This window comes from Balaenoptera borealis (genome assembly GCF_965194805.1).
Source record: "Balaenoptera borealis genome assembly, chromosome: 5".
Taxonomy (NCBI): domain Eukaryota; kingdom Metazoa; phylum Chordata; class Mammalia; order Artiodactyla; family Balaenopteridae; genus Balaenoptera; species Balaenoptera borealis.
Window position 1 is genome coordinate 115,451,321 of NC_138862.1, and position 26,915 is coordinate 115,478,235.

Here is a 26,915-nt window from a genome sequence, read left to right on the forward strand (position 1 = left end):
AGGCTCTTCATTTATGAACGACATAATACCGACCCTGTCCACCTCACAGTGGGGTGAGAAGGATAAAGCAAAAGAATTACATGTATCAAAATTGTAACAACTTTCATTTTGTTGCCAGTTCCAGTTCCAAGGATTTCCCCCCAGTGTGTTCTCAAGCCATGGACCTGACTCTCTCCTAAGAGGATTCTGGAAACCCACAACCATGGACATCACTAGCCCTGGTCTCTATGCCCCGAAGTCTTGCTTGATCTTGTGTGGAACATCAAAGCTTCAAACCAGCTAACTGATTCATGTAGCACGGCATTTTTCTCTTAGTTAGCCAACGGTTTAGCCAGTGGATTTTTTTGCATTATACATATGTGACAAATCTGACTATTCACAGTCTTGGAACAAAGTGTGATCCCAGAATTTAAGTGTTTTTTGTTACATAGCTCTTTAAAACAAGCTATTTCACCTGGTTCTTCCCAAAGAAACATCAAGCGGCTCCAGTGATAAAGAAAAGCTGCCTGGTTGAACACTGAGATGCATTGTGTCCATATACTGTATTTTACGGGCAATGTAATAGACTTTTGATCATGTACAGTTCCTACCTTGGTTGCTGACTTTAGAACATAACCTCCCCCATGACAAAGGCAACTACACAGCATACCACATAACTGTATAAAAGGGAGGTGAAAGTGACACAGGCTAAAGCTACAAAACTTCCTCTCTGTGGATCACAGCGATACATTTTACCTAGAAAATTTCCTGAAAACTTAGCTTACAAGGCACATCTTTCATGCAGCACAAGGCTCTGGGTTTACTGTCGTTTAGGCCAGGGACAAGAAAAGCACAGTCTTATATAGTCAGTTCAAGACCGGAGCTGCTGTTTTTCACTAGAACATACAGTATGGTATCAGGGAGGTAAATTTTAGCTGTCACGGTCAGGTTCCCTCTCAGTCAGACGTACCAGAAGACTATATATAAGATCAAGGCCTAAAAACCAGACAAATGCAAAAAGTAAAGCTAGCATCTCCAAAGAAACATTACTGATAGCATCTTTATAGAAGCCTCAAGGATTTCTTTTCGAACAGCATTTGACAAGAAGGCACGGCTGGGGATGGGGGGAGCATTTTGAGCGTGTGAAATGTTTACATGAAACAGCAAACAAAGCTGAGTCTTACATGAACGGCGTAAGGCAAACCTCTAGCTCACTGCCCCTGCTGGCAGGACCCTAAGAAAAATGGTTGGCTCAAATCAAGGGCTTTAGAATTCAGAAGAACATATGTGAAGAAAGTTATTTAATTAAGGAAGAAGACACATTTTGATGGTTTTGTCACATTTACAGTTTGGGCCAACTCAGGAAGGAAAATATGTTTACACTGACTGAAGTATGACTTCCTACAGGGATGGATTCCATTTTCAGCCAAGAAACCATCTGACTTCAACTTTTAGCTGAACCTAGGCAATCACTGGGCAGCTCTTTGGGTTCTAAACCAAGCTGGAACTGCATCTAAGTACCAGAAGAAAACTAAGACACCTAGCATGGTTTTCCATCCACCAAAGGGCTGCCCTTGTAACGCTTCTCTCCCTGTATTCTCCTTACTGCCAGCGTCCTCTGTTTGCTAAGCAGTGGTAGAGGCAAATGGAAATTCCAGAGACCAAAGTAATCAAAGTCACCAGAAGTGAACGCATCATTCTTAGTGAACTGTTCAAGAGCTAAAAGGATATCCCCAGGAGCAAGAAGTCTCCTTTTCCAAATCTAACTATGACCGTGATTGAATTAAAAGGCCTTTTACAGGCCACTGTTGACCTCTCTGTGGCTAAACACTTGGGAGTGCTGCGGAGCTTTATAGTAACAGAAAACCAGGCCCAGGAACCTGATCCATCCCATACAGGAAACTATTCTGAACTCTAGATCAAAGCTGGAAGATGACTCAGGATCTCAGCAGGAAAAGGAAGGTCTTCTACATCAAGCCATCTCGCAGATAAATACCAGAAATTAGGAGGAATTTAAACTTTCTAATAAGAAGAACACGCAGAGAATGCAATCTTTTACCCAACTCTAAAGAGTTGTCGCCATCTCAAGAAGATGAAATGCTGAGGAAGGGATGGGAAGGAATGACTCTTGAAATGCCCAAGAAATGAATACTTCAAAGTATATTCAATGGTTTGACAAAGAAAACATCTTTAACTTTGCAAAGAATTAACGTCAGGGCTTACCTGAGGGACACCTGACTTGGCCAGAGGCAGCTCCTAATAAAGAGAGAAGAACAACGGCTAATACACTGCACCATAATTCATCTCCCTCTTAAAAGATGAGAGACCATTACACCCCTAAAGCAAGGGCATCAATTCCTCACGAGTATTCCCTTTCAGGAAATATCCCCCCCGCAAAAAAAAACTGCATTCTAAAAGCTTACAAAAAAAGGTAAACCTAAAAGGAAAGATGTCAGACTGGCTACACAGGAGTTGAAGGTACTAACCAACACGGAGGGTGTGAACTTTTGGTAGAAAGCCATCAGATATTGAAGGATGGCCTTTGACTTCTGCAGCCTTCAGATACAATTCACAGGCCACAGTGGGAACACGTGGGAAACGGTCAATAATGGAAAAGAAATGCTATGCGGTCCAGCCTGTGTTGAGACAGAGGCACTACCTGAGTAGCAAGAGAGGGTTATGCCGATGGTTGTGCTTTGCAAGGATTTCGGTTGCCTTTAAGCACTAACATCTATGAAAGGCAACGCAAGGCTCTGACACTAGGGCAAAATAAAGCCAACGGGAGCTACAGGCACTATTTTCAAAGAGGTGCTTTAGAAAACAAAAACGTAAATACACGAAGGAGCGCTCCTCTAACCTGGGCCTGCACCAAGCCATTCGTGAAAACTTAAGAATAGAAGATGGGCTCCCCTAAAACTAAAGGGTTTCAGGGGAGATGAGAAAGACCTGGGGATTATTTGAAAGGTGTGTAAGAAGTCAGAGATCAAGACTAAGAGGGAGGTTTCTGGCTCTCATCTAAATTTCAAAAGACATTTTATATTATTGGGACTATAAGATTGTTGAATCTGTGTAGTATTTCCCACATGAGGAAAATGATCAAAGGCAAAGATTTTTAAAAGAACCCTCCCTTCCCTCCCTCTCCTCAAAAAAGCAGGGAGCTATGAATAAACCTGCCCATTTTGTACTGAAACTTTTTCAAAGACAGTTTTCAAGCACACACGGAATCACTATCTTTTATCTCACTTGTTCGGAAGAAGAGTTCGTTTAAGAATTTGGATGGGTACTTTTCAAGACAAGGAAATAACATTAAAGCAAGGATTTCTATTTAACCCATTTGGACATCCTGACCTAAAAAACTGAAAATGTAACAAATAAATGAAGTCTCACTGCCTGTTTTTGATTTTAAAACCCTGTCTACCTAATATCCACATAAACAGATTCCTGTGTAGAATGTTTAGGTCTCTAGATGTCCTAGGCACCACATGCCATCAAAATGAAGGCGAAACAGCCAATGTGCAGCACACACCTGGTGCAGGATACCTGCTATTGAGACTTTGAGTTTTGGAGAGAATTGGGGAAAAGAAATATATACTTGAACATTATCTCAAATATTTTCATTTCTATAAGGCCTCAATGAAAACAATGCAAGAAATACTTAATACCTTTTTTGCCAAAATAGCAAGTGGTTTATTTCCTGCTAAGTCAGAGAACCAACTATGAATCGCACTCTGGGATCGAGCAGTAACCAGCCAATAATTATCTTTAGCATTAACTTGTGGTTTCTTCTTTCCGGTGTCCTGGAAAGTGTTAAGCTTTAGTTTCTCAGCTAATATGCTGCTAAAATAAGCTCCAATCTGTGGAAGAGAAAACAGAGTTTCAAGACAATAAGCAAGAATGTTAGTAATGTACATATTAGTATTTTATTTTTATTGTTTTAACAGAAAATCTTCAAAGAGCCCATTGGAAAATAAAATGGGAATTTAAGCCCTTGAAGCTAAGAGTTGTGATTTCCTTACACTAACATAATGCAGAAACTCCCACAGCACCTTTGTTTCACTACTAACAAGTAGTTCAAGGGAACAAGAAGAGTCTTTGAAAATTCCTATAAGATAAAATTAATTATATCCTGAATAATTTTCAAGAGAATGGGTTCTGCTTTCATCTTTAGATGTACCTCTCCTTTTTCACAGTACACACCCATTTGGAGAGAATCTTTTTCCTGAGAGGTGTTGCATACAAGATCAGAACCTGGTAATCACACAGTAATCATTCTTTTTCTTGTTTCATTTTAATAGCACATAAATTTGGAAAGGAAACTCCGTATTTACACTCAGTGCTTTAAAAAAAAAAAAGAAGTCTAGAGAAATCTAATTTATTTAAATGGCAAATTACAAAAGGTTCAATTAAATTAAATATTCAACATTTTTGATTGGGCTGCCAATTTCATGAGTACAAGTGTTTAGAAAGAGAAAGCTAGTGTGGCTTGCTCTGAATGGAACAAAGTAGCAAAGGGAGCTTCCTGTGAATGACTAGCATTTTCATATTAACCAAATTAAAAGAGGACAAAGGAAAGACAAAGGGACAAGAAGGAAGGGGACTGAGTAATATCTAAAAACTAAATGAATCCACAGAAAACCTCTTGGAATTTCCAAGAATCCTATCACAGCATCACATTTTGTCCCCTGGAAATTCTCTAATAACAGGATGTGGACAACAAATTTCTAACAAATACCTTCAATAAGGTTAGCAGACAGTGGCAACCATGATTAAAATAAAATACCTACCCTGCTGCAGCAAAATAAGAATCACTACCTTAGTTAATGCTCATGACTCAATAAACAATTAGTCTATAGGGTGGAACAGAGTTGGAAGCAATTAGCCAAGTTTATCTCCCAGGGTGAAAAGCTGGTAGACATTTTTTTTAATGTGAATTGGCATGCCTTGATCCTTGTGATTGATGTACAGTGAAAAAGTCTGTTTTGCTGTGTTGAGGTAATATGGCAACAAAAATTATAGTAATTAGAAAAAAAGTCTGAACCTTATTTTTTTTAAACAACTTCATAGTATTCTTTTTTAAGCAAAGTTTGCAGAATGTCCAGAGAATAAATTAAATGCAAAAATTCACCAAAAAAACAGCTATTTGAAAACAAGCAGCCAAGAGTAACAAATTGTTTAATTTTAAATTTCTCAATCAATATTTGGCCTTTGCACCAGTGGCACGAAATACCTACCTATGTAGATTGTTTCATATTTTAAAGATCTCTTATTTGCAATCATGTATGAGCATTTTAATCATAATAAACAAAGACATAAAAAAATTTTAAACTAGTCTAAGTACTGTCAAAGAAGAATAGCCATGGTGATCTGAAAAGACTATTCAATTAAATCAAGCCAATCACTGATTTTGCAAATCAAGAGGTTTCCAAAAATTGTATTAAAAAAAAAGAAGTCTGGGCAATCTCTTTTGCAATTATACTCTTTTCTGTGTATTTAATAATAGCAATGGAACATAGTGACTGTATATACGTTTTACTTCCTAACAAACCTTATGAACAACTGCATAAATGTAAACACAGTCAAAATTCCCAAAAAAGCAAGAGCAGAGAAAATGCACATTAGGACTCAAAAAAAAAAATCAAAACATGGTCATACACTTAATTTTATTCTATCAGCAATATATTCACATTATTCCAAAATCGAGAAAAAGTTAAAGAGCCTCATTCCCAAGTCCCAATGCCTAACTCCAAAGAACCACCTTGATTAGTTTCTTATGTGTCTTTCCAGTATTTCTTCATGTGAATACACATGAACACGAATATATTCTTTTTCTCTCATATCTATACCTCGTTATGTACATTGAGTAAATGTCTGAGCGCCTTCCTTCCATATTTGCCTATGGAGAGCTTCCTCATTCATTTTTACAGACACATAATAATGTACTGCGTGGATATACCACATTTTATTTAATCAAGTCCCCGTTAATGGACATTTGTTTCAAACTTCTGCGATTACAAATCACATTACAATGAATAGCCTTTCCTATTTGTTATTTCATACATGTACAGCTATAGCTTTCAGATAAATTTTCAGAATTCAGATTGTATGATTCTTTAATTTTAATCAGCATTGTCAAATTACCCTCCATAATGTTTATACCAATTTGCACTCCCTCAGACGAGGTATGAGAGATAAGGTTTAATTTAAAACTTGTTTCCATCCATCCACAGCTATTTTGAAAATAATTCATTTGGTAAGAAAATGAAAAAGTTTAGGGGCTACACTATAGGTCATGTATTTCATATTCATTAGATCAAATTCCCCTCAGAAGGTTTGAATCCTTGAGGAAATCTCACAGGAAGGATGAGAGCAGCAGAAGTGGTAACGGGTGCTATTTCCATTTATTCAATTATTTAAATTGACATAAAACTTCATACAACTGAGAACAATTTGGCAGTTCCTATACACAAGGCGTTCATACTTTCTGTTATGGACAGAATTGTGTATATCCAAAATTCAGATATTGAAGCTCTAAGCCTCAATGTGACTGTATTTGGAGATAGAGCCTTTAAGGAGGTAATTAAGGTTAAATGTTCATGGACCGATAAATGGATAAAGAAGATGTGGTACACAGATACAATGGAATATTACTCAGCCATTAGAAAGAATGGAATAATGCCACTTGCAGCAACATGGATGGACCTGGAGATTATCATACTAAGTGAAGTAAGTCAGACAGAGAAAGACAAATATCATATGATATCGCTTATATGTGGAGTCTAAGAAAAAAAAAGATACAAATGAACTTATTTACAAAACAGAAACAGACTCACAGACTTAGAGAATGAACTTATGGTTACCTGGGGGGAGGGATAGATTGGGAGTCTGGGATTGACATGTACACACTGCTATATTTAAAATAGATAACCAACAAGGACCTACTGTAAAAAAAAAAAAAAAAAAAAAGAGAAAAAAAGTTAAATGAGGTCATAAGGGTGAGGCCTAATCCAATATGACTAGTGTCACTATAAGAAGGAGAACACCAGAGATACCCGCACACAGAGAAAAGCCCATGTGAGGACACAGTGAGAGGGCAGCAGTATACAAGCCGAGAAGAGAGGCCTCAGGAGAAACCAGACTTGCTGACACCTTGATCTTGGACTTCCAGCCTCCAAAACTGTGAGAAAATAAACTTTCTCAGAAAATCAAATTTCTGTTGTTTAAGCCCCTCAGTTTGTGGTATTTTGTTATGGCAGCCCCAGTAGACTAATGCACCTTCTAACCAAGTAATATGCTGCTGGGGATTTATCCTAAAGAACAAAAGCTATATGTTCAAATATGACTATAGCTTCTTTATAAATAACCATAAGAAACAGATAATAGGCTAATTGCTGTACACCAGCAGTTTCAGTTATTACAGCACATAAATGATGAAATGTTATCTATCCATTAATTACTATGAATATGAATACTTCAGCCTCAAGGAAAAGTACATACAAAATGATATTACTTCTTCTTTAAGTATATAAGTTAAGGAAGATGAAAGTTTAGAGACAGATGGTAGTTATATTTGCACAACAGTGTGAATGTACTTAACGCCAAAGAACTATACACTTAAATACGTTAATGGTAAATTTTTTTTTTTTTTTAATTTATTTATTTTTAGCTGTGTTGGGTCTTCGTTTCCGTGCGAGGGCTTTCTCTAGTTGCGGCAAGCGGGGGCCACTCTTCATCGCAGTACGCGGGCCTCTCACTGTCGCGGCCTCTCTTGTTGCGGAGCACAGGCTCCAGACGCACAGGCTCAGTAATTGTGGCTCACGGGCCTAGTTGCTCCGCGGCATGTGGGATTTTCCCAGACCAGGGCTCGAACCCGTGTCCCCTGCATTAGCAGGCAGATTCTCAACCACTGCGCCACCAGGGAAGCCCTAATGGTAAATTTTATGTTACGTAAATTTTACCACAATAAAAAAAAAAAAGTAGAACACAAATTACAACACATACATAATTGTAGTTGTGATGTTTAAAAGGTATCAAGCAAGATTGGAAAAAAAACTAAAAACACTGTGTTTGGTCAATAGGGCAATCTGTAGAAAATAATTCTAGTTTTTTTCACATCACTTAAATAATACTTCAGTTGCTAGTTTAGCAAATTACATATGTTTGTGTATACATGTGTGCATATAAAAAGAGATTTGAAATGATACACAAACTTTTAACAATGGTTATCTCTGGTTAAGAGAAAACAAGAATAGAAATTCACCTGTATGCTTGATTTATTTTAATCTATAGGCATGATTTTTTAATTTAAAGAGTAAAAGTATTTTAATATTCGAAAATAGAAATAACTCAAAAAGGATGAAAAACAAACCTTAAAAGAATACAAACAGAAACAGATAATTCCATCTATATATCTAATTGTTAACATAACCACAACGAAAAAAGACTTAATTCAAGAAATTTTTAATACAACACTCTGCTACATACTTTTTTAAAAAATAAATTTATTTATTTATGTATTTTTGGCTGCATTGGGTCTTTGTTGCTATGCACGGGCTTTCTCTAGTTGCAGCGAGCGGGGGCTACTCTTCATTGCAGTGCACGGGCTTCTCACTGCGGTGGCTTCTCTTGTTGTGGAGCACGGGTTTTAGGCACACAGGCTTCAGTAGTTGTGGCTCATGGGCTTTAGAGAGCAAGCTCAGTAGCTGTGGCGCTCGGGTTTAGTTGCTCCGCAGCATGTGGGATCATCTCAGACCAGGGATCGAACCCGTGTCCCCTGCATTAGCAGGAAGATTCTTAACCACTGCACCACCAGGGAAGTCCCTCTGACTACATACTCTTAATGAAAGTTAGTCTAAAGACAAAAAGCATGGTAGAGCAATTGTAAATTTTACATAGCAATTTTGTTGTTGGAATGACACTGGTATAGTTTATTCTGGAACTTTTTATGTATATTGTAAGATAGAGTAAATGAATAAACATGCTAATATTGCTGGGATCCAGGGTTCTCACCTTAAGAGAAAGGAGATACAATGATGGAAAAGGGAAAAGCATGGGAAAGACCCTGTGGTACTGACTTAGAACAGATGGATGGATGGAAGGAGGGAAGGAAGGAAGGAAGGGAGGGAGGGAGGGAGGGAAGAAAAAGAAGAAAAGAAACCTAAATATTTTTGCCATCTCTGTCCACTGAAAGGGCCTAGAAGTTGTGACACTCAAGTAGCCATGAGTAAGCTGGGCACCCAGATCTGGGATGGGGTAGGAAAAGAACAAGATGGCCCTGGACTATATTATTGTACCTAAAGTGAGGAAGTGCCCAAAGGACTGGGTTGGGGGGTAAGGGGGTTGTCCAAAAGGCCCAAGAACCAGGTTAAAGGTGCCCCCACTGGCCAAATGTGAGACAGTGTGAGCATCAAAAAGAAAACTGAAGGCCATACAACTGATTTTAAGAAGAGTTCAGGGGTTCAGAGTGATACTGAAAAATGGGGTGCCCTTAACAAAAGAATGTCAACTAATAAACATACGAGGAATAATAACTACAAAACCAGCATTTTGCAACCATCAGCAAAATAAATCATTCAGCAGGAATCGACAATTGATGCTAAAATCATAGCATAAAATTGGAGAATAGGATATTCATACGGTCTCAAAGTATCACCCTGTGGAGATTACTACGAGGAAAAGATGACTACTTTTGCGATGTAAAGAGATGGCAGACACCACCTTAAGTGATCAACCAGTATAACCAATAATCAGGCAAACTAACACTGCATGTTTCCTGATATGCAATGTAGTCTTTGCACCAAAAATATTTAACCTGGAAAAAAACAACAACCTCACAACAAGAACAAAATGAGGGAGTCTGGAGAGCGGTACTGCACTAGATTAAAATAGGGTTAGGAGACACGCCAGCCAAAAGCAGTGCATGATCCCTGATTGGACCCTGGGGCAGGACAGCATAAAGGATATTTGGGGCAACTTTGAATATGGGTTGTGGTTTCAATAACACAAATGTATCAACGTTAGCTACCATGGGTCTCACATACGTATGCTCTTTCGGAAGTTTTGGGAAGCGATGAGCATTACCTTTGACGGGTTAATTACAATATTTCTAGCCGAGCCATGCTCATCTCCAGTAAAGGCGGGCTGATTGTTGAAGCCTTGCTTTACATTCACAGCGGTAAGTTCATCCTGTGGGAGGAAAGGTACTGATTAGTCCGAAGGATGTCAAAGCTCCAACTGAAGCCAGCATCCTGTAGCCTGAGGAATGACGAGCTTTGCTATACTCTGTAGAAGAGAACTGTTCAACGCTCACCAAGGAAAGAAGCAACAGAGGTTTAAAAATCAATATATACGTGTGTAGAGAGAGAGAAAGCAAATGTGGCAAAATGTTAACAACTATTGCCTGTAGGTGAAAATTCTTCACTAATAAAATTGGAAAAAGAAAAAAAAAAAAAAAAAAGCAACCTCCCCCCCATAAACATAAACTCATAGAATGTGCAGACTCGAAGTGTTTCTAGAGAGCCCACAGCTTGAGTGCCCTTACCTTGCCAGCCCCTATGCACGTCTCTATGCTATGTTCCAGAAAACTGGCTCACTCAACTTACCCAAGACCCCACAGCGAGTTAAAGACAGAAATGAAGGGTTCCTGGGCGCAAGGCTTGTGATAACCACACACCATCACAGCCCTGCCACTGAGGGGAAGTTTAGAGCTTGCCAAGCTGTTCATACATCTCGGTTCACTTCACCTTTACCAATTCTGAGGCAGATGGTAGGCGTGTGTCTTCATGCCTGTTTGCAGACGAGAAGAGTGAGGCTTGCTCAGCTAGTACAGGAACTGGACAAAGCCAGCACTGAAAGACCATCTTCTCAATCCTAGCCTAGGAAGAGAAATTTCCATGACACTGTGCACCAGAGTACAAATGCCACAGGAAAATGTGGTCTAAAAATACACAGCCACAATTCGTACCCTCCTTAAAAAAGATCTCCTACTGGACAGATATAGGAAAACTTTCCTTACCAAGGTCACAACACATCAAAAATAGCCCAAGGCATTTAAAAAAAAAAAAAAAAAAAAAAAAAAAAGACCTTCCCCTGCCCAGACCATTGAGTTATAGAACTAAATCAGAGTTCCCAAAATACAGACTTGAAAGAATAAAGGGGAAAGGTTTGCGTAAATGAAGCTACCTCTGCTCCCCTCACTTCAGGCCAAGAAATGGTCTCAGTGACACCTGGGGTAATAGGAGCCACAGCACAAGAATAAGAATGTACGCTTATTCTTCACAAGTAATTGCCGTAAGTGTAAAATGAAAAAAAAAAAAAAAAAAAGAAATCAACTGATCAAATCACTGCTATGATTAGGCAGAAAGCCTTAGGCCAAAATCGTTAACGACATACAGCACCTGAAAGGTCACCTTGGCTGAGAACTGGGGTCTCCTGGAGTCATGCTATGTAACTTTACTTAATTGTGTGTGCTCTAGCTAATACCTTGGCTAGACACAGTTCTGGTGGGCTTTCAAAAAACCCCACTACAGGAAGCTTAGCTCTATGGTAATCAAGTCTCCTCCCAGCATGGAAGGTAGCTGGAATTGTGATCCGCACAGAAAATGAGTCGCATGTATATATCAGAAGACATCTCAAACTGCTCCCGCATTTTCAAATAAATTATTTGGAAATCTAGGGCAAAACTACATAATGCATATTTTAAGTCAAAAAAGTGTCAGTCAACTGAAATAAAGCAAGCATGCTAATGAAATTTCTGTAGTCTCAGAGTCTAAGGAAGAAGGGGGACACATGGTGTCACGAGGGGAACGGGACAAGAAAATGGAATTTTTATCTTTGCTTTAGCATCAGAGTAACACAAGAAACATTAATTGAGTAATAGCTTATGTTTTTACTAAAAATACGTCCTGGCTTAATCAAGAGGGAATGTGTGAGGCTTTCAAGACCAGTTAGTTCCATTTACTGCTGCTTCACTTTCTATTCTAAACTAACCCCTGCTCAGCGAGCTGCTTGTTGTGACTGACTGCTAACCACTGGCCTGGACAGACATGCCACACACACACACACACACGCACACACACACACATACACATGCACAAATACACATACAGAATCCCCAGAAGGAAAAGAACATGGAACCATGGTAACAAGTCTGTCAGCCGCAGCAGATTTTCCTCAAACTAGGATCCACACAGGTACTGCTGGGAGCCTCGAGTGCTGAGAACGTTCCAAACTTGTATTCTGAGTTTCATGAAAATGCATCCAGAATCTGACCACTTCTCACTACCACCGATGCCTCCCCGAGGTCAAGGCCACCATCATCTCGTGCGTGGACACTGCAACAGCTCCTAACTGGTCCCCTTCCTTCTACCTTTGCCCTCTGAAGGCCACATTCAACACAGCAACCACAGGGAGCTTTGGAAAAGTTGACTGAGATCACGTCACTCCTCAAAATCTGCGATAACTCCGTACCTCAGAATACGAGCAGAGGCCCTAGGAGGTCCTACATGTCCCTGAGTCATCTGGCCCCTTATACCGTTCCGACCTCATCCCTGACCACACTCCCCTTGCTCACTACCCTCCAGCCACACCGGTCTCTCTGCAGCTCCTCAAGAGTCCAGATGGACCATCTCCAGCCTCAGGGCCTTGCATGGTCTATCCCTTCTGCCTGGATTGCTCTTCCCTGGTTTCCACATGGCCAACTCCCTGACCACCTTAGGTCATGTTCTCGATGAGAAATCGGACGACCCTATTTGAAACTGGAACTGCTCACCCCATTCCCTTCACCCTAGCACTCCTAATCTTCCAATAATCCATAGCACCGATCACCTAAAACCCCACGTAATTTACTTACGATGTATCCTGTCTGTCTCCCCCACCAGAAGATAAGGTCTGTGAGAACAGGGGTCTTTTTGTTGTTCACAGAAGCATGCCAAGAACACAGAGCAGTGGCTGGCACAGAGAACACAGAGGCATTCAATAAATATTTGTTGAAAGAGTAAATAAGTGAATGATAACCTGTTTCGAACAATTAACTTAATAAGTATATTCTGAATCACTACCCCATGACGTTGAGGTCCCTAATTCTGTTTGGATTTATGACTAGAACCACTTAACCTCCCAGAGCAGTGGCTGTCACCCCATCAAGCCCAAGGCACCATCCTAAAAGCAAATATTTTTAAATGCCCTTTTTCCAAGTCTGAAATGAAATTCATAGACAATAACTTACCAACATTTTTTTAAAAAAATCAATGTAATGCCCTCACTCTAAAATTTTTTTCAAAATGAAAGTAAGTTACAACAACATAGGTACTTGAAAAGAAAACCCTCAGGCATACACCACAAGACCTCTACTACCCAAAAAGTGTGGTCCATGGGCCATCAGCACTGGCTTGTTAAAAATGCAGAATCTCATTTCAATCAGCTTAACAAATTCTCCAGGTAATTCATGGACACATTAACCTTTGAGAAGTGGGGCCCTAGGAGACATCAAGAATTAGTAAATGTTTGTTCCTATACCTAGAATAACCGTAAATGCAGTCAGTGCAAAATGCAGACTGATATAGGCGTGCTGTATTGCTATTTCAAATTATCAGGAACAGCGTGATGTGAATCTTCTGTAACGGTGAAAACTCTTAGTAAAATTTTCAAACCAACAAAATAAAATCTTCTCCCAATATATTAAAATGCAATAGTTATATTCCTCAGAGACTCAGTGTATACTGACTGTGGATTAAAATCATGCCAAAAAAATACTTTGAGATCATATGTAAATAGATTCCCACCTGGAACAGAGAGAAAACGACTCTGAAGGTTTGGTGGCACATATGACAATCCAGTGGGACACAGGACAATTCTCCACTGAGGACATCTAGCACACCCAGCCCCGCCCACTAAATGGCAGTAGCACCTCAATCGTAGTGATAGCCGACACCTGCTCCCAGAGTGTCACCACACTCCTGAAGAAAACCAAAGTTTACTGAGAGGACTGCTTTTACCTTTTAAAGCCCTGCCGCTGAAAAGGGGAATCCAGGTTTCAGAAACAGGGAGTTTCACACAGGCCCTGCTCCTGCTGCAACACCATGATGATGGGACAGCCAGCTCCAGCCACTACAGGCCCCCACGGCTCGCAGCTGTGGTTACAGGTGGAGGCCTTGCTGACCCCAGGGTAAGGATGACTAAGTGGAAATGCACACAAGGGGGATGAGAGCCCAGGCTCTGCAATCAGACTGTCTGAATTTGAACCTCCAACTCCACTGAAGAGTGACTCAAAGCAAGCTCTGGAACTGTTCCCGGGCCTCAGTTTCCTCAACTGTGAAACAGGGATAGTAAGAGTTTCTACTACTATTATCTCCATAGCCCAGTTGAGGAAATAAAAAGCAGAGAGGTTAATTAACTTACCCAAGGTCACACAGTGGTAAAGAACTCCAAAGAATCCCATGTTCCTAGCCACGATGCTATATGAAAATGGCCAGCAATAAGTATTACTGCTGTTGTCTGTGTCATATTTCTGGTTCAGGAAAGTGATAACCTGAAGCTTCAGTAAGCACTCAGAAATACAAAAGATCTGCTTCAGAAATCAAAAAGACCTTGGCCTTCAGTAGTGGTTCTCAAACTTTTGCATGCATCAGAATCCCCTGATGGGTTTGTTAAAAGCACAGCTGCCACTGGGGCCCCTCCCCCAGAGTTTCCAATTCAATAGGTGGGGTGGTGCCCAAGAATCTGAATTTCTAACAACTTCCCAGATGAGTGATGCATATCCAGGGACCACACTTTGAGAACCCCTGACATAAAGATTTGGAGTTGGTGGCTTTCTAGAAAACCAGGGCTCCCGTGCCCAGCATCAGGGCTGCACCCACCACCACCAAGAAACCGGATGCTCCACCTTAGCTCAGGAGCAGGAAGTCCCAAGAAGAAAAGCCTGGTCAGAATTCTCTGCCACACCCCTATCCCTACTCCAAAGGCACACACACAAAGCTACACACACACACACACACAACACACACACACAACACACACACAAGGATCAAGGAAGAAAACGAGTCAGAACGTTTCTCTTTCACTCCTTTAACTTCTCATAGACCCACGAATAAAAACACCGGGGCTGCAGAGTGCTCAATTAAATCAGGAAGCACACAGAGCTAAAACAGAAGGCTGGAAGGCACTTCTGTTAAACTTTACTCACACAGAACTTTAGGTCAGCTTCCTAGAGAAACCAAGTGAAACGGAGGTAGAAACCAAAGCGTCACAACCAAAACATGCACCCTGATGGTTTTTCTCCTAAAGTTTCTTTAAAGAGTGAAAGTCAACAGCAAGAATCCAAACGCTGAGTTAAGAGTAAGATTCAGGTTCCAGAGTGTTTACTATTGTTGCTTAGACAGTGTTTCTCAAACTCCAGTAATGCACAAACAGACCCCTTTGAAAGGAAAAACATCCTCTGTGACCCCAGGATGCGTGAGGAACCCAATTTGGGAAAATGAGATAGGACATGGATACTTAACGGCATTAGGCAGCGCTAAGAGATTCAGAACAAGATGTAACGTGTTATACGAACTCAAACTACAAAACTTTCATGACACTTTGCTCTGAAGGCCTTTGCCAAATCTAATCAAGCAAATATGGAAGGGAGAGAGTCCAGATTTTAAAACAGCATGCCTCTAAAATCCCCAAGCCAGGGGACACAAATAGCTTCCTCTTGCACTAACCTTGAACCTCTTCAAAGATTTTCCTAAATAAGAGAGGATAGCCCCCAAAGTCCTTACCATGGTCCTTACAGAAACTGAAACTTGTTTTGCTACACCTAGTCCACAATTCTCATAAAAAATAGAACCGTCAGCTGCTACTCTGCCTATTTGCAACTAAACCCCTCAAAACTTGGGGACACAACCAACCACTAATCACGATCTTAGCACCAAACCCTTTCCAGTAAAAGAACTCCTTTGTTGGAGGTTGAAAATTTTCCCATTGTACAATGTGGGGAATAAAGAAAAATAAAGTGCCAACCATGAACTCAGAGAGTTTTCAATGTGTTTGTTTGTCATTAACAGCAGCGGGGGCAAAACACTGTACGCACATGTGTGAGCCCTAATACCTACTCAGCCAAGAGACAACGCTAGCTGAGAACACGCATTCAGTCCGGCCTGGTGGCCTAGGGCAGCGGTGCACCAGGATAGGCAGCATATGATTTCAACAGGTTTAAAACGGAATTGGTCCAAAAGTAACCTCAACACAGAGAAAAGAAATCTCGGCCACTTCGTCGTTGGCTTCAACTAAAATGATAAGCCTTAGAGCAATTTTAGGGAGACAGGTACCCAGAGACAAACAGAAACAAAAGGCTAGAAACTGGCCCATGTTCATATGGAAGGCCGGCATTCACTCTGCATTTCTGTATTTTATACCGATACAAAAGTCAGACCTTCGATATTCTGGATGAACTCCAAATGCATCCATAAATCTCGTGCATTTAACTTGAACTTCAGAGAATGATGTTATTTTTTGGATCACTTTCAAAGCAATCTTTTAATTTCAATAAATGTTTCATCAGGAAAGTGAGAACATTTTGATGCTAGTTTGGAAATTGCTTAAGCTCTTTCTCACTCAAAAGGGGAAAAAGTCAGTTTAGCACAATTTTCAATGACCACCTCACCAAGCAGATAATAAATACACACACACAAGGTGCACACACACTTAACCTCCTCCAGACTTCTCATCTACCGCAAAGAACACATGCAGAGATGCCCAATTTCCTCGGTCACCTACTTGCATCTAACAAACTAACTCAATGACTGTCAACAGATTGGACAGAAATGCCCACCAGGCATGACAATGCCACAGCAGTAGAAAATGTCTCTCTATGCACTAGTTAGGCTGTGTTAGCTAGGGTCTTACCCCAAACAAAATTTTTAAAAACAGCTTTATAACTGTTTTCCCTAGCTTGTCCACCTCTCTCCCAGAAGAGCATTCTCTGAGACCCCTGAGGATGTCTGCAGATCCCATTTGAGAAGTGAGGCTATGATAACACCCATCATGGATAGATTCAATAGTGGTTTTTTTTTTTTGGCCTCGCCATGCAGCATGCGGGATCTTAGTTTCCTGACCAGGGATCGAACCTGTGCCCCTGCAGTGGCAGCTCAGAGTCCTAACCACTGGACTGCCAGGGAATTCCCAGAATCAATAGTCTTCAGGCAACACTTAGGGTTAGCAGACACAAATGACCCAAGAGATAAGGGAAAAATCTTTCTCGCCTCAGACCTCATCATTAACCAGTTCTATCCAGACTTCTCTCAAAACATGTCTCACATCTAGTCCTGCCTCTAAAATACTACATACAGCCATCTCTCTAAACTGCGGCCACTGCCACAGCAGGCCCAGGTTGCTGCTCCTCACACACCTCCCCTCCTCCGTCCAGACCTTCGCCTCAACCTAGCCTGCCCACTGGCCCCTGATGAACCTTCCTGAAACAGGTTTTCTTCTCTGCTCTCCCCTATTCAAAAGCTTCAGAGGCTTCCCACCCACCCCACCCTACCCCCGCCCCAAAGGACCTAAAGAGAACAGAAGCATCTAGCACAACACTCTACAGATCCTCAGTAACACCTGTGGGCCTTCTCTGCACCTAACTCCAGCCTCGACTCAAAACACAATCACCGGGCTTCCCTGGTGGCGCAGTGGTTGAGAATCCGCCTGCCAACGCAGGGGACACGGGTTCGAGCCCTGGTCCGAGAAGATCCCACATGCCGCGGAGCAACTAAGCCCGTGCGCCACAACTACCGAGCCTGCGCTCTAGAGCCCGAGAGCCACAACTACTGAAGCCCGCGCGCCTAGAGCCCGTGCTCCACCACTGTAATGACAAGCCCGCGCACTGCAATGAAGAATAGCCCCCGCTCGCCGCAATGAGAGAAAGCCCGTGTGCAGCAACGAAGACCCAACGCAGCCAAAAATAAAAATTAATTAATTAATTAATTATTTTTTAAAAACCACAATCACCTAGGATGGGCATTAAACCCCTCAAACAACCAAGCTCCACTTCCCAGTCTCACTTCCATTCTAAGTATTAGAATCACAGAGATCTTAGTTTGAATATAGAGCCTTACCTATCATAGGGAACAACGTAAGTGACCTCTCTGCACCTCAGTTGCTTCAACTGAAGTAAGACAAGAATAACTCACAGGGCTGAGGTTACATAAGATAAAATGTACAGAGTTTAGCACAGTGCCTGGCTGGCCCCATATTAAGTGCTCCATAAATGGTGGCTACTGGTATAAAAAAGTTAGAGCTTTCTTTTTTAACTTACATTTAATCTACTTGACTATTATATTCCTTGCCACATACATTGTCTTTTCAACCTCTAAGCCTTGCCTGATGTCATTCCCATCCCCTGGAGTACAGCATGAAATCTCTTGCCTTCTTCAAACCCCAGCTCAGGGCTTCCCCTCATCTGATCAACAAATAATGAAGTATACATCACTGTGCTAAGTACTGGGGATTCCATAGTGAGCAAACTGCAAGTGTAATAAATGCCCCAAAGAGAAGTACTACCTGCTCAGAGCACACCTGATAGGGGCTTAACCTAATCTGAGAACTCAGAAAAGATTCCCTGAAGAAGTGGCCTTTGAGCCAAACTCTGAGTCTGAAATAGGAGTAAACTAAGTTAAGAGGAGGACCCTTACAAAATAGCAAGGTTGACATTTTGCGTGAAGTGATATAGTACTAACTCTACGAAGACCACAAAAAGTTAGAGATGTATATTGTAACTGCTAGCGCAATCGCTAATAAAAATAAAATGTAAAGAGGTAAACTAAAATGTCAATAGGTAAGTTTAAATTATTTTTAACAGAGTTTAATAATCCAGAAGTAAAATGGTAAATAAATCGAACCATATCAATAATTACATTAAATGCTAATTATATGTTAATGGGTTAAGATTCCAATTCAAAGACAGGGATTGCTAGAATGGATAAGGAAGCAAAACCCAGCTACATGCTGCACTTTAAATATATTAAGACAGATAAGGTGACAGCAAACGGATGGAAAGAGATATATACCATACAAATGATGAACTTAAGAGGGCTGGAGTGGCTATATTAATATTGGACAAAGTAAACTTCAAGATAAAGAACATTATCAAAGACAAAGAGGGGCATACCATAATGATAAAAGGGTCAATTCATCGGGAAGATGTAACAAAAATCACGGGCATTGTGTGCCCAACAAGAGACAGGAAGAGCGTGTGTAAGGTCTGTAGGCCTGGGAAAATGAAAGAAAGAATGCTGTCAGGGCAGGCTCAAAGGGACGCAGGTGTGAGGTGAGACTGGGCAGTGGGTAGGGATAGAATACACAGGGTCTTGTGAACCAAGTAAAGGACTTCTATCTTTACAAGAAGAGTAAAGGGTTTTACCCACACACCTATAGTCAATTAATCTTCGACAAAGGAGGCAAGAATATACAATGGGAAAAAGACAGTCTCTTCAGCAAGTGGTGTTGGGAAAGTTGAACAGCCACATGTAAAAATCAATGAAGTTAGAACACACCCTCACACCATACACAAAAATAAACTCAAAACGGCTTTAAGACTTAAACATAAGACATGACACCACAAAACTCCTAGAAGAGATATAGGCAAAACATTCACCAACATAAATCATACCAATGTTTTCTTAGGTCAGTCTCCCAAAGCAATAGATATAAGAACAAAAATAAACAAATGGGACCTAATCAAACTTACAAGCTTTTGCACAGCAAAGGAAACCATAAACAAAACAAAAAGACAGCCTACAGAACGGAAGAAAATATTTGCAAACCATGAGACAGACAAGGGCTTAATTTCCAAAATATACAAACAGCTCCTACAACTCAATAACAAAAAAACAAACAACCCAATCAAAAAATGGGCAGAAGACCTAAATAGACATTTCTCCAAAGAAGACATACAGATGGCCAATAGGCACATGAAGAGATGCTTGTCATCACTAATTACTAGAGAAATGCAAATCAAAACTACAATGAGGTACCACCTCACACCAGTCAGAACGGCCATCATTAAAATGTCTACAAATGACAAACGTAGGGTGTGGAGAGTGTGGAGAAAAGGGAACCCTCCTACACTGTTGGTGGGAATGTAAACTGGTGCAGCCACTATGGAGAAAGTATGGAGATTCCTTAAAAAACTAAAAATGGAGTTGCCATATGATCCAGCAATCCCACTCCTGGGCATATATCAAGACAAAACTATAATTCAAAAAGATACATGCAACTAACACAACATTGTTAATCAACTATGCTCCAATATAAAATAAAAACTAAAAAATAAATTAATTTTTAAAAAAGATACATGCACCCCTACGTTCATAGCAGCACTATTCACAATAGCCAAGACGGAAGCAACTTAAATGTCCATCGATAGATGAACAGATAAAGATGTAGTACATATATACAAGGGAATATTACTCAGCCATAAAAAAGATTGAAATAATGCCATTTGCAGCAACATGGATGGACCTAGAGATTATCATACTAAGTGAAGTAAGTCAGAAAGAGAAAGACAAATACCATAGGACATGACTTATATGTGGAATCTAACATATGACACAAATGAACTTATCTACAAAACAGACCCACAGACACAGAGGACAGACCTGTGGTTGCTAAGCGGGAGGAAGGTAGGGGAAGGGATGGATTCGGAGGTTAGGATCAGCAGATGCAAATTATTATATATAGATTGGATAAAAAACAAGGTGCTACTGTCTAGCACAGAGAACTGTATTGAATATCCTTTGATTAACCATAATGGAAAAGAATATGAAAAAGAATGTATAGGTAGATATGTATAAGTGAATCACTTTGCCATACAGCAGAAATTAACACAACATTGTAAATCAACTATAATTAAATGTTTTAAAGAAAAGAGTAAAGTGTTTTATGCAGTGGGGTGACATCATCCAAACCGAATAGGTCCACAGTGGGGGCAACTGATTGGAGCCGGTCAGACCAAACAGGAGGCCTGGGGGCAAGGGGATTGGGACGGGTTAGAGGCTCTCTTAAGAGGCGAGACGTGAGAAGACGGTAGCTAGGACCAAGATAGAGGCGGAAAGAAGGGAAAGCATGGAGGGATATTTATTACGGGGCTACTCAACAGGGGTTTTGGTAACATGCTGGACGGAATGACAAAGAGTGAGGTTATCAAGGATGTCCCCGGATTTCTGGGATAGCAAGAGCTCTTAAAACAGTGTATAGCAGTGTTAGGGGATTTTTTTGGAGGGAAGAGGAACAGATCACAAGTTCAGTTTTAAATGTAACTTTGAGGTAACTGGCAAAACAAGATGTTTCTTTCAGACATTTAGAAGTCTAGAGTGCCCAGAAGGTAAGGTCCAGTACCAGACCAACCAGGGACATGCGGAGGAGGGTCTAGAGACAAGCCCTGCAGGCACTGAATTGTGTACCCCGAAAAGACAGGTCAAAGTCCTAACCCCTATACCTGTGACCTTATTTGGAAACAGGGTCTGTGCAGCAATAATCAAGTTAAGGTCATGCTGAAATCGGATGGGTCCTAATCCAACAGCACATGGCTAGTGTCCTTATAAAGAAAAGACACAGAAGGAAGACGGAGGCAGAGGTTGGAATCATGCTGCCACAAACCAAGGAAAGCCTGGGGCTCCCAGAAGCTGGAGGAGGAAAGGAATGATCCTCCTCTAGAGGTGTGGCCCTGCCTCCGGAACTGTGGGAGAATTTCCATTGTTTTAAGCCATCCAATTTATGGTATTTTGTTTAGGCAGCCCTAGGAAAGTAAAAAATCCATGTAGGAGAGGGAAGAGGGGAAGCTCTGCCCTATCCCTCATAGCAAGACTACCCTCTAAAATCAGGATCCAGGCCATTTGGCAGCAGCAAGGGTCTACAACGACGCAGAGTTGACTACGGCTGAGAAAAGCAGCATCACTTGGCTCTGTATAAGGGGACACCCCGGCGCCCTGCATCACAACAACAGGGACTGATTTCTGTTTGGATCTCTTCTAATTGACAGGTCACTTAACAGCTGTTTGAGAAGTTTAGAAAAAAAAAAAAGGCAGGGTAGTGGGCTGTTTCCCCAACGCAGCCAAAATGCTTGTAAGAGGAGGCACTGTCACCAGCCTCCTGAAGACAGAGCCAGACTGACTCAGGAGAGGCAGGACTCCCCTAAAAGGCCACCTAGCATTTCCCCTACCCCCACCAACATCTCTAACATCAGGGCCACATTTGCATGGAGGCCACATCTGAAACTCAGGTCTTTACACATCCACCCTTGTCTACACGGCTATTAATATTCACCCCCATCCAAATCACACCTGCAGGCCATCAATCACTAACGGTGGGGACTCAGACGAACCCCAAAGGATATGAGCTCAACACAAAACAGCAAGTCGTATCTTGCACACCTGTACCGAGCAGCAGGCAAAAGAGAAGAAAAGAAAATCATGGTTCTAGTAATACTACTCTCTGGCCTTTACGCAGCATATTCACGCCCGTCTTCCTAAAAGCCAAATGGCTCTGGCAGGATGGGTGCCCATTTACAGGCTGAGAAACTGAGGCTGAAGTGGGGGGGGGGGGCAGTGAAATGGTTAAGCGGCCACGTGAGAATCAAGCCTCCAAGAGGTCCAATATGCTCTCCAAGATGGTGAGATCTTGGAGGAGATCAGTATGATTCCAATCAACCTCAACTAGAATCCTGGCTCCCTCCTTTCCTGTGAAATGGAGATCCACCTACCTTCCGTTGTAAAGAATAAGAGGAAATCGTATGTGAGGCACTCAGCACTTTAAAAATGGGCTCATGGGAGTTCCCTTGTGGTCCAGTGGTTAGGACTCTGCACTTTCACTGCCAAGGGCCTGGGTTCAATCCCTGGTCGGGGAACTGAGATCCCACAAGCCACCCGCTGCGGCCAAAAAAAAAAAAAAATGCTCATCACGGTCATTATAACTGTGATTTTTTACCAGGCAGCACATCCAGGCCCACACCACGCACCACACGTCCGGGGATTCAGCCACTCTCCAAAAAGCAAATGGGAATGTCCACCGAGGAGGATATGCTGAACACACGAGGCTCTGGGGGCCCGACTCCCCATGAGAACCCCCCTCATCCTTAACCATGAGACAGGCAGGTCCTCCCCCTCCACTGAAAGCGGGAGAGACTTTGATTCAAATTACCTCCAAATATACTTAGCATTTATTCCACTCTTATCTAAATAATTGTAGCCTATTAATTCATATTCAAATCATCTTCAAATGCATGTCATCCTCTGATATCAAACACCTGGATGTGGCTCTCAGGAAAATTGCAGGAAAACTGCCAGAGAAAACTACTTGAACTTTTAGATTTGCATACGCATAAAGCAGGAAAGGGGACTTAAGGTGTCCAGAGTTGATTCTGCCCAGAACTGTATTTAAGGCAGCCTCAGGAGACAATTTTCTCTTTGGATCCCCCATTGCTCAGGTAAGTCACCGTCCCACACAACTCATGCGTTGCAGTCGCATCTTAATGTAAGCTCTTCCTGTAAATCATATTTTTCACTTAGTGCTGAATCTGCCTCCCACCGGGCTAGGTGATCTGAGGGCAGAGAAAACAAACTCAAGCCATGGTTTCTGTCCTCTGAAGTTAACTGTCTGGTGGACTGACGCACTGTGCCCCTTACCTGGCTCCTTCTGTATACTTCTACCCTAGGCCTAACTGCATCCCTGACCCCACGTGCCTGCAGGAAGGCGTGTTGTGCGATTTCCACCAAATGAACTGCAAATTCACAAAGAGGAAAACTTCTTGGGTGATAGGGATGGAACGGGCGCCGGAAAAATCTAGTAAACCTGCAGAACACCCTTCTTCCTGCCTGGGAGGGGGAACAGAGATTGGGAATGTCTCTTCTTTGCTGGTGGTGGTGGTGATGTTGTTCATTTGTTTACCGGGAAACAGAGAGGCAAAACCTACAATTTTGAACCAAGAAAGCAAATGTCTGTGAGCCCACCTCCGAAAATGTAGTCCTAAAAGTCAACCTCTGTTAACACCTCTCAGCCTCCGCCCTTTTTATTTTCGGGAGGCTTGCTCATTCCCACCTCTTCCATGGAGCTTAGCCAACCTTCCAAGCAGTTCTGGCGGTTCACCGCCACCAAAGCCGCCCGTGGAGGGCTGAATGACAGGTATTGAAGGCGAGGTTTAAAGCATGGGACGATAAACCAAAAGCCCTTTGAGTCATCAGACCTTCCGCAGGGTGAGTGAGGTGAGCGGGGAGGGGTGGGAGGGGAGGGGAGTCCGAATATTCATTCCAATCTAGCCATCAGGTAATTCTAGATACCTGCCATATCTCTAAAGACTGAGCACAAAAAGGTGTCACTTTGAGATGCTCAAGCAACAGGACCTACTACCATCCCAGGTGAACAGTGTCCAAGAAATCGAAGCATTTTCCGAACTCCCCTCTCCTTCATTTCCTTTGACCGATTTGTCACCGACCGCCAGTTCTTCTTCTCCAGTCCTATTTAAAGCCCAGATCTGTCGGGCTCTTTTTACTTCATGCTTTGGTTACTACAGCCGCCTCCCTCGCAGCCTCCCCAACTCCACTCTCTCCCCATCCGGATTTATTAGGCATGAGCTAGTGAGACAAATCTGACAGCGGGTCCTCGTGAACTCGTCACCACCCCCCCCACAACCGCAACCCGCCAGGACTCCAGGACTCCAAGCCCCATCTGCAGACACTGCCTTTTCCCCTCCATGCCTCGCTCATCCTACCTTCAGCTCTTTCTTAGGAAAGAAAGGGTACAACCTGCCCCGACTCACTCGGATCCTGCCCCTCACACCTACATCCTCCAGGGAGGCCTCCAAGTATTCCAAGCTTCTCTTTCCTGAACTCAAGCAACATTTTTAGCCACACTATATAGACAGCAGAATGGTTACAGCATGGGCTCGGGAGTCCAATTCCAACTCCATCACTATGCAGTTAAAGGACCTTGGGCAAGTGAAGTGACCCCTGTGACCGCTCTCCTGTGCCTCAGTTTCTTCATCTGTAAAAAGGAGATAAGAGTACCCACCTGAGAGGTGTTTGTGAGGCTGGCATAAAACCAAACATGTAAAGCACTCAGAATCACCAACACAATCAACGCTGTCTATCATGATGGAACGTGGCACTTTATACCCCATACTGAACGTATACATTATTCCTCAATTTTAAAATAAACGAAAACCAATACATTAGTCATTTTTAAAACCGTTTTATGTGCGTCAGTGAGCCAGATGTTAATTTCTAGAGCTGTGCTACTCAGAGTGTGGTCTGAAACTGCTACTGGTCCTGAACAAGAATAATATGCAAAAATTGAGAGTGCTCGGGAACTTTCATAGCAACTTGACATTGCCACTACATTCAAGCAGCATTTCATTTTTCTAGTAATTCATTTTTATCATACATTTATATCAGTCTGCAACAGATTGAAAATTAATTTTAAAGAAACTTGTCCTTCACCATAGATATTTTGAGAAGCACTGTTCTAGAGGGGACAGAAGCAGACTTCTATTTCTTTCCTACACACCCACATCGCTGAGTGCTGTAGGAGGCACATACCAAGTACTAAGTAAATGGAAGTATAACTTCACAAACATTTCGATGATTTAATAATGACTTAAAAGCAGATCTCATGTGAGTAGCCGAAATGTAAATAGTGTCTCCAGTTCACGATCATTTTTTTTTCCCCAAGGAGTTGACATTTAGTCTAAAATTGACCAAAGAGTGAAAACAGCTCTGACCCCAGAAATGCTTTCCATACTGTCTACTAGCAGCACTGTGTAGAGTTTTTAAAAAAGAAAGAAAAAAAAAAAACAAAACAAAACCCTAAGCAATGTCAATATTAACCTTCCTCACAGAACTCAGGAGAAATATAAATTATTTAGCACTGCCTTGGACATAGTTTTGATAGAGCCTCTCTCTATACCTTTATGTAAACCAGCATCTTAGCAAAAAATTCAAATGACGCTTCAGACAAAATACATTTTTCTTAGTTCTTCCCTGCTGCCAATGCCTTAAAATGGTCCTAATCTCAACAACCTCATTAGATTAATCCATGAATGAAATGGCTGGAAAAGGAAAGCAGCAAATTCCACCAAATTTTAGTTGACAACAAGGCGGCATTTGCGTAGCTGAGCTGTGGCACGGTGGATGTGGGTTGAAGGCTGAGTTAATTCTTGCCGAGGAAAATCTTTGCACATTCAAACTAACTCTGGAAATGCTTGTAGAAAATTAAAGGTAAACAGGGAGTCCTGTATACGTCCTTTCTCAGAGGCAGCAATGTGTAACACCACATATAAGGTGTCACTCCCAGTGGGACCAGGTCAGCCTTGCTCCAGCAGATAGCCCTCTCTCTCCAGCAGATTTAATCTCTTCCTCTCTCTAACTGTCCCCAAAATCTATAGACATGTTCAAGTTGAGGATTCAGTACACTCTTGCTTTATTGAACTACTTGCAATTCCTCCAAAGATCGTGTCCCATTTCCCATCTCGGTGCCTTTGCTCATACCCTCTGCCCAGAAGACCTTGTCATCTGAAAAACACCCACATTTCTGAAGACTTTTCTAACCCTCGAGAGATGACCCCTCCCTCAATGGTTTCCACCACCACAGTGAATGACTTCAGGGCTCTGCACACAGGACTATCATCTCTCCCCGCAAAGTTCCTCAACGGTAGGAACCATGTCTTATATTTCCTGGCATCACCGTGCCCTGTACAGGGCTTCTGAGAACCATTTGCTAATAATGACTGCCCCGTTACCAGATCCAGTCAACAAATATTTCTTTAACCCCTACCATACCCCAGACCCCCTCCCTGCCGCTGGTTATCAGTGGGGGGGGGGTAAAAAGGACATCGTCCTTGCTTCATGAAACCTAGGTTGGTTGGAGGACAGAGCAGAGAAGAAAGACACAAACTGTGCTGAGTGCTGAGGAGCAAATCA

General features: G+C 41.8%; 1 protein-coding gene and 1 long non-coding RNA gene across 2 annotated transcripts in view; both read right to left on the reverse strand.

Annotated features, from left to right (window-relative positions):
- Nucleotides 1-26,915, reverse strand: part of MED12L (mediator complex subunit 12L) — a 317,353-nt gene that overhangs the window by 277,166 nt on the left and 13,272 nt on the right. Inside the window, exons 3-5 of the mRNA XM_082394311.1 lie at nt 10,057-10,161; nt 3,642-3,833; nt 2,203-2,235 (exon numbers count right to left, since the gene is read on the reverse strand). Coding sequence (XP_082250437.1) covers nt 2,203-2,235; nt 3,642-3,833; nt 10,057-10,161 — 330 coding nt within the window. The remainder of the gene's footprint in view (nt 1-2,202; nt 2,236-3,641; nt 3,834-10,056; nt 10,162-26,915) is intronic.
- Nucleotides 5,107-8,028, reverse strand: LOC309629973. Its single transcript, XR_014245342.1, has 2 exons — nt 7,892-8,028; nt 5,107-7,589 (listed from the first exon to the last, which is right to left on the reverse strand). It is a non-coding gene; the product is annotated as an uncharacterized lncRNA (long non-coding RNA).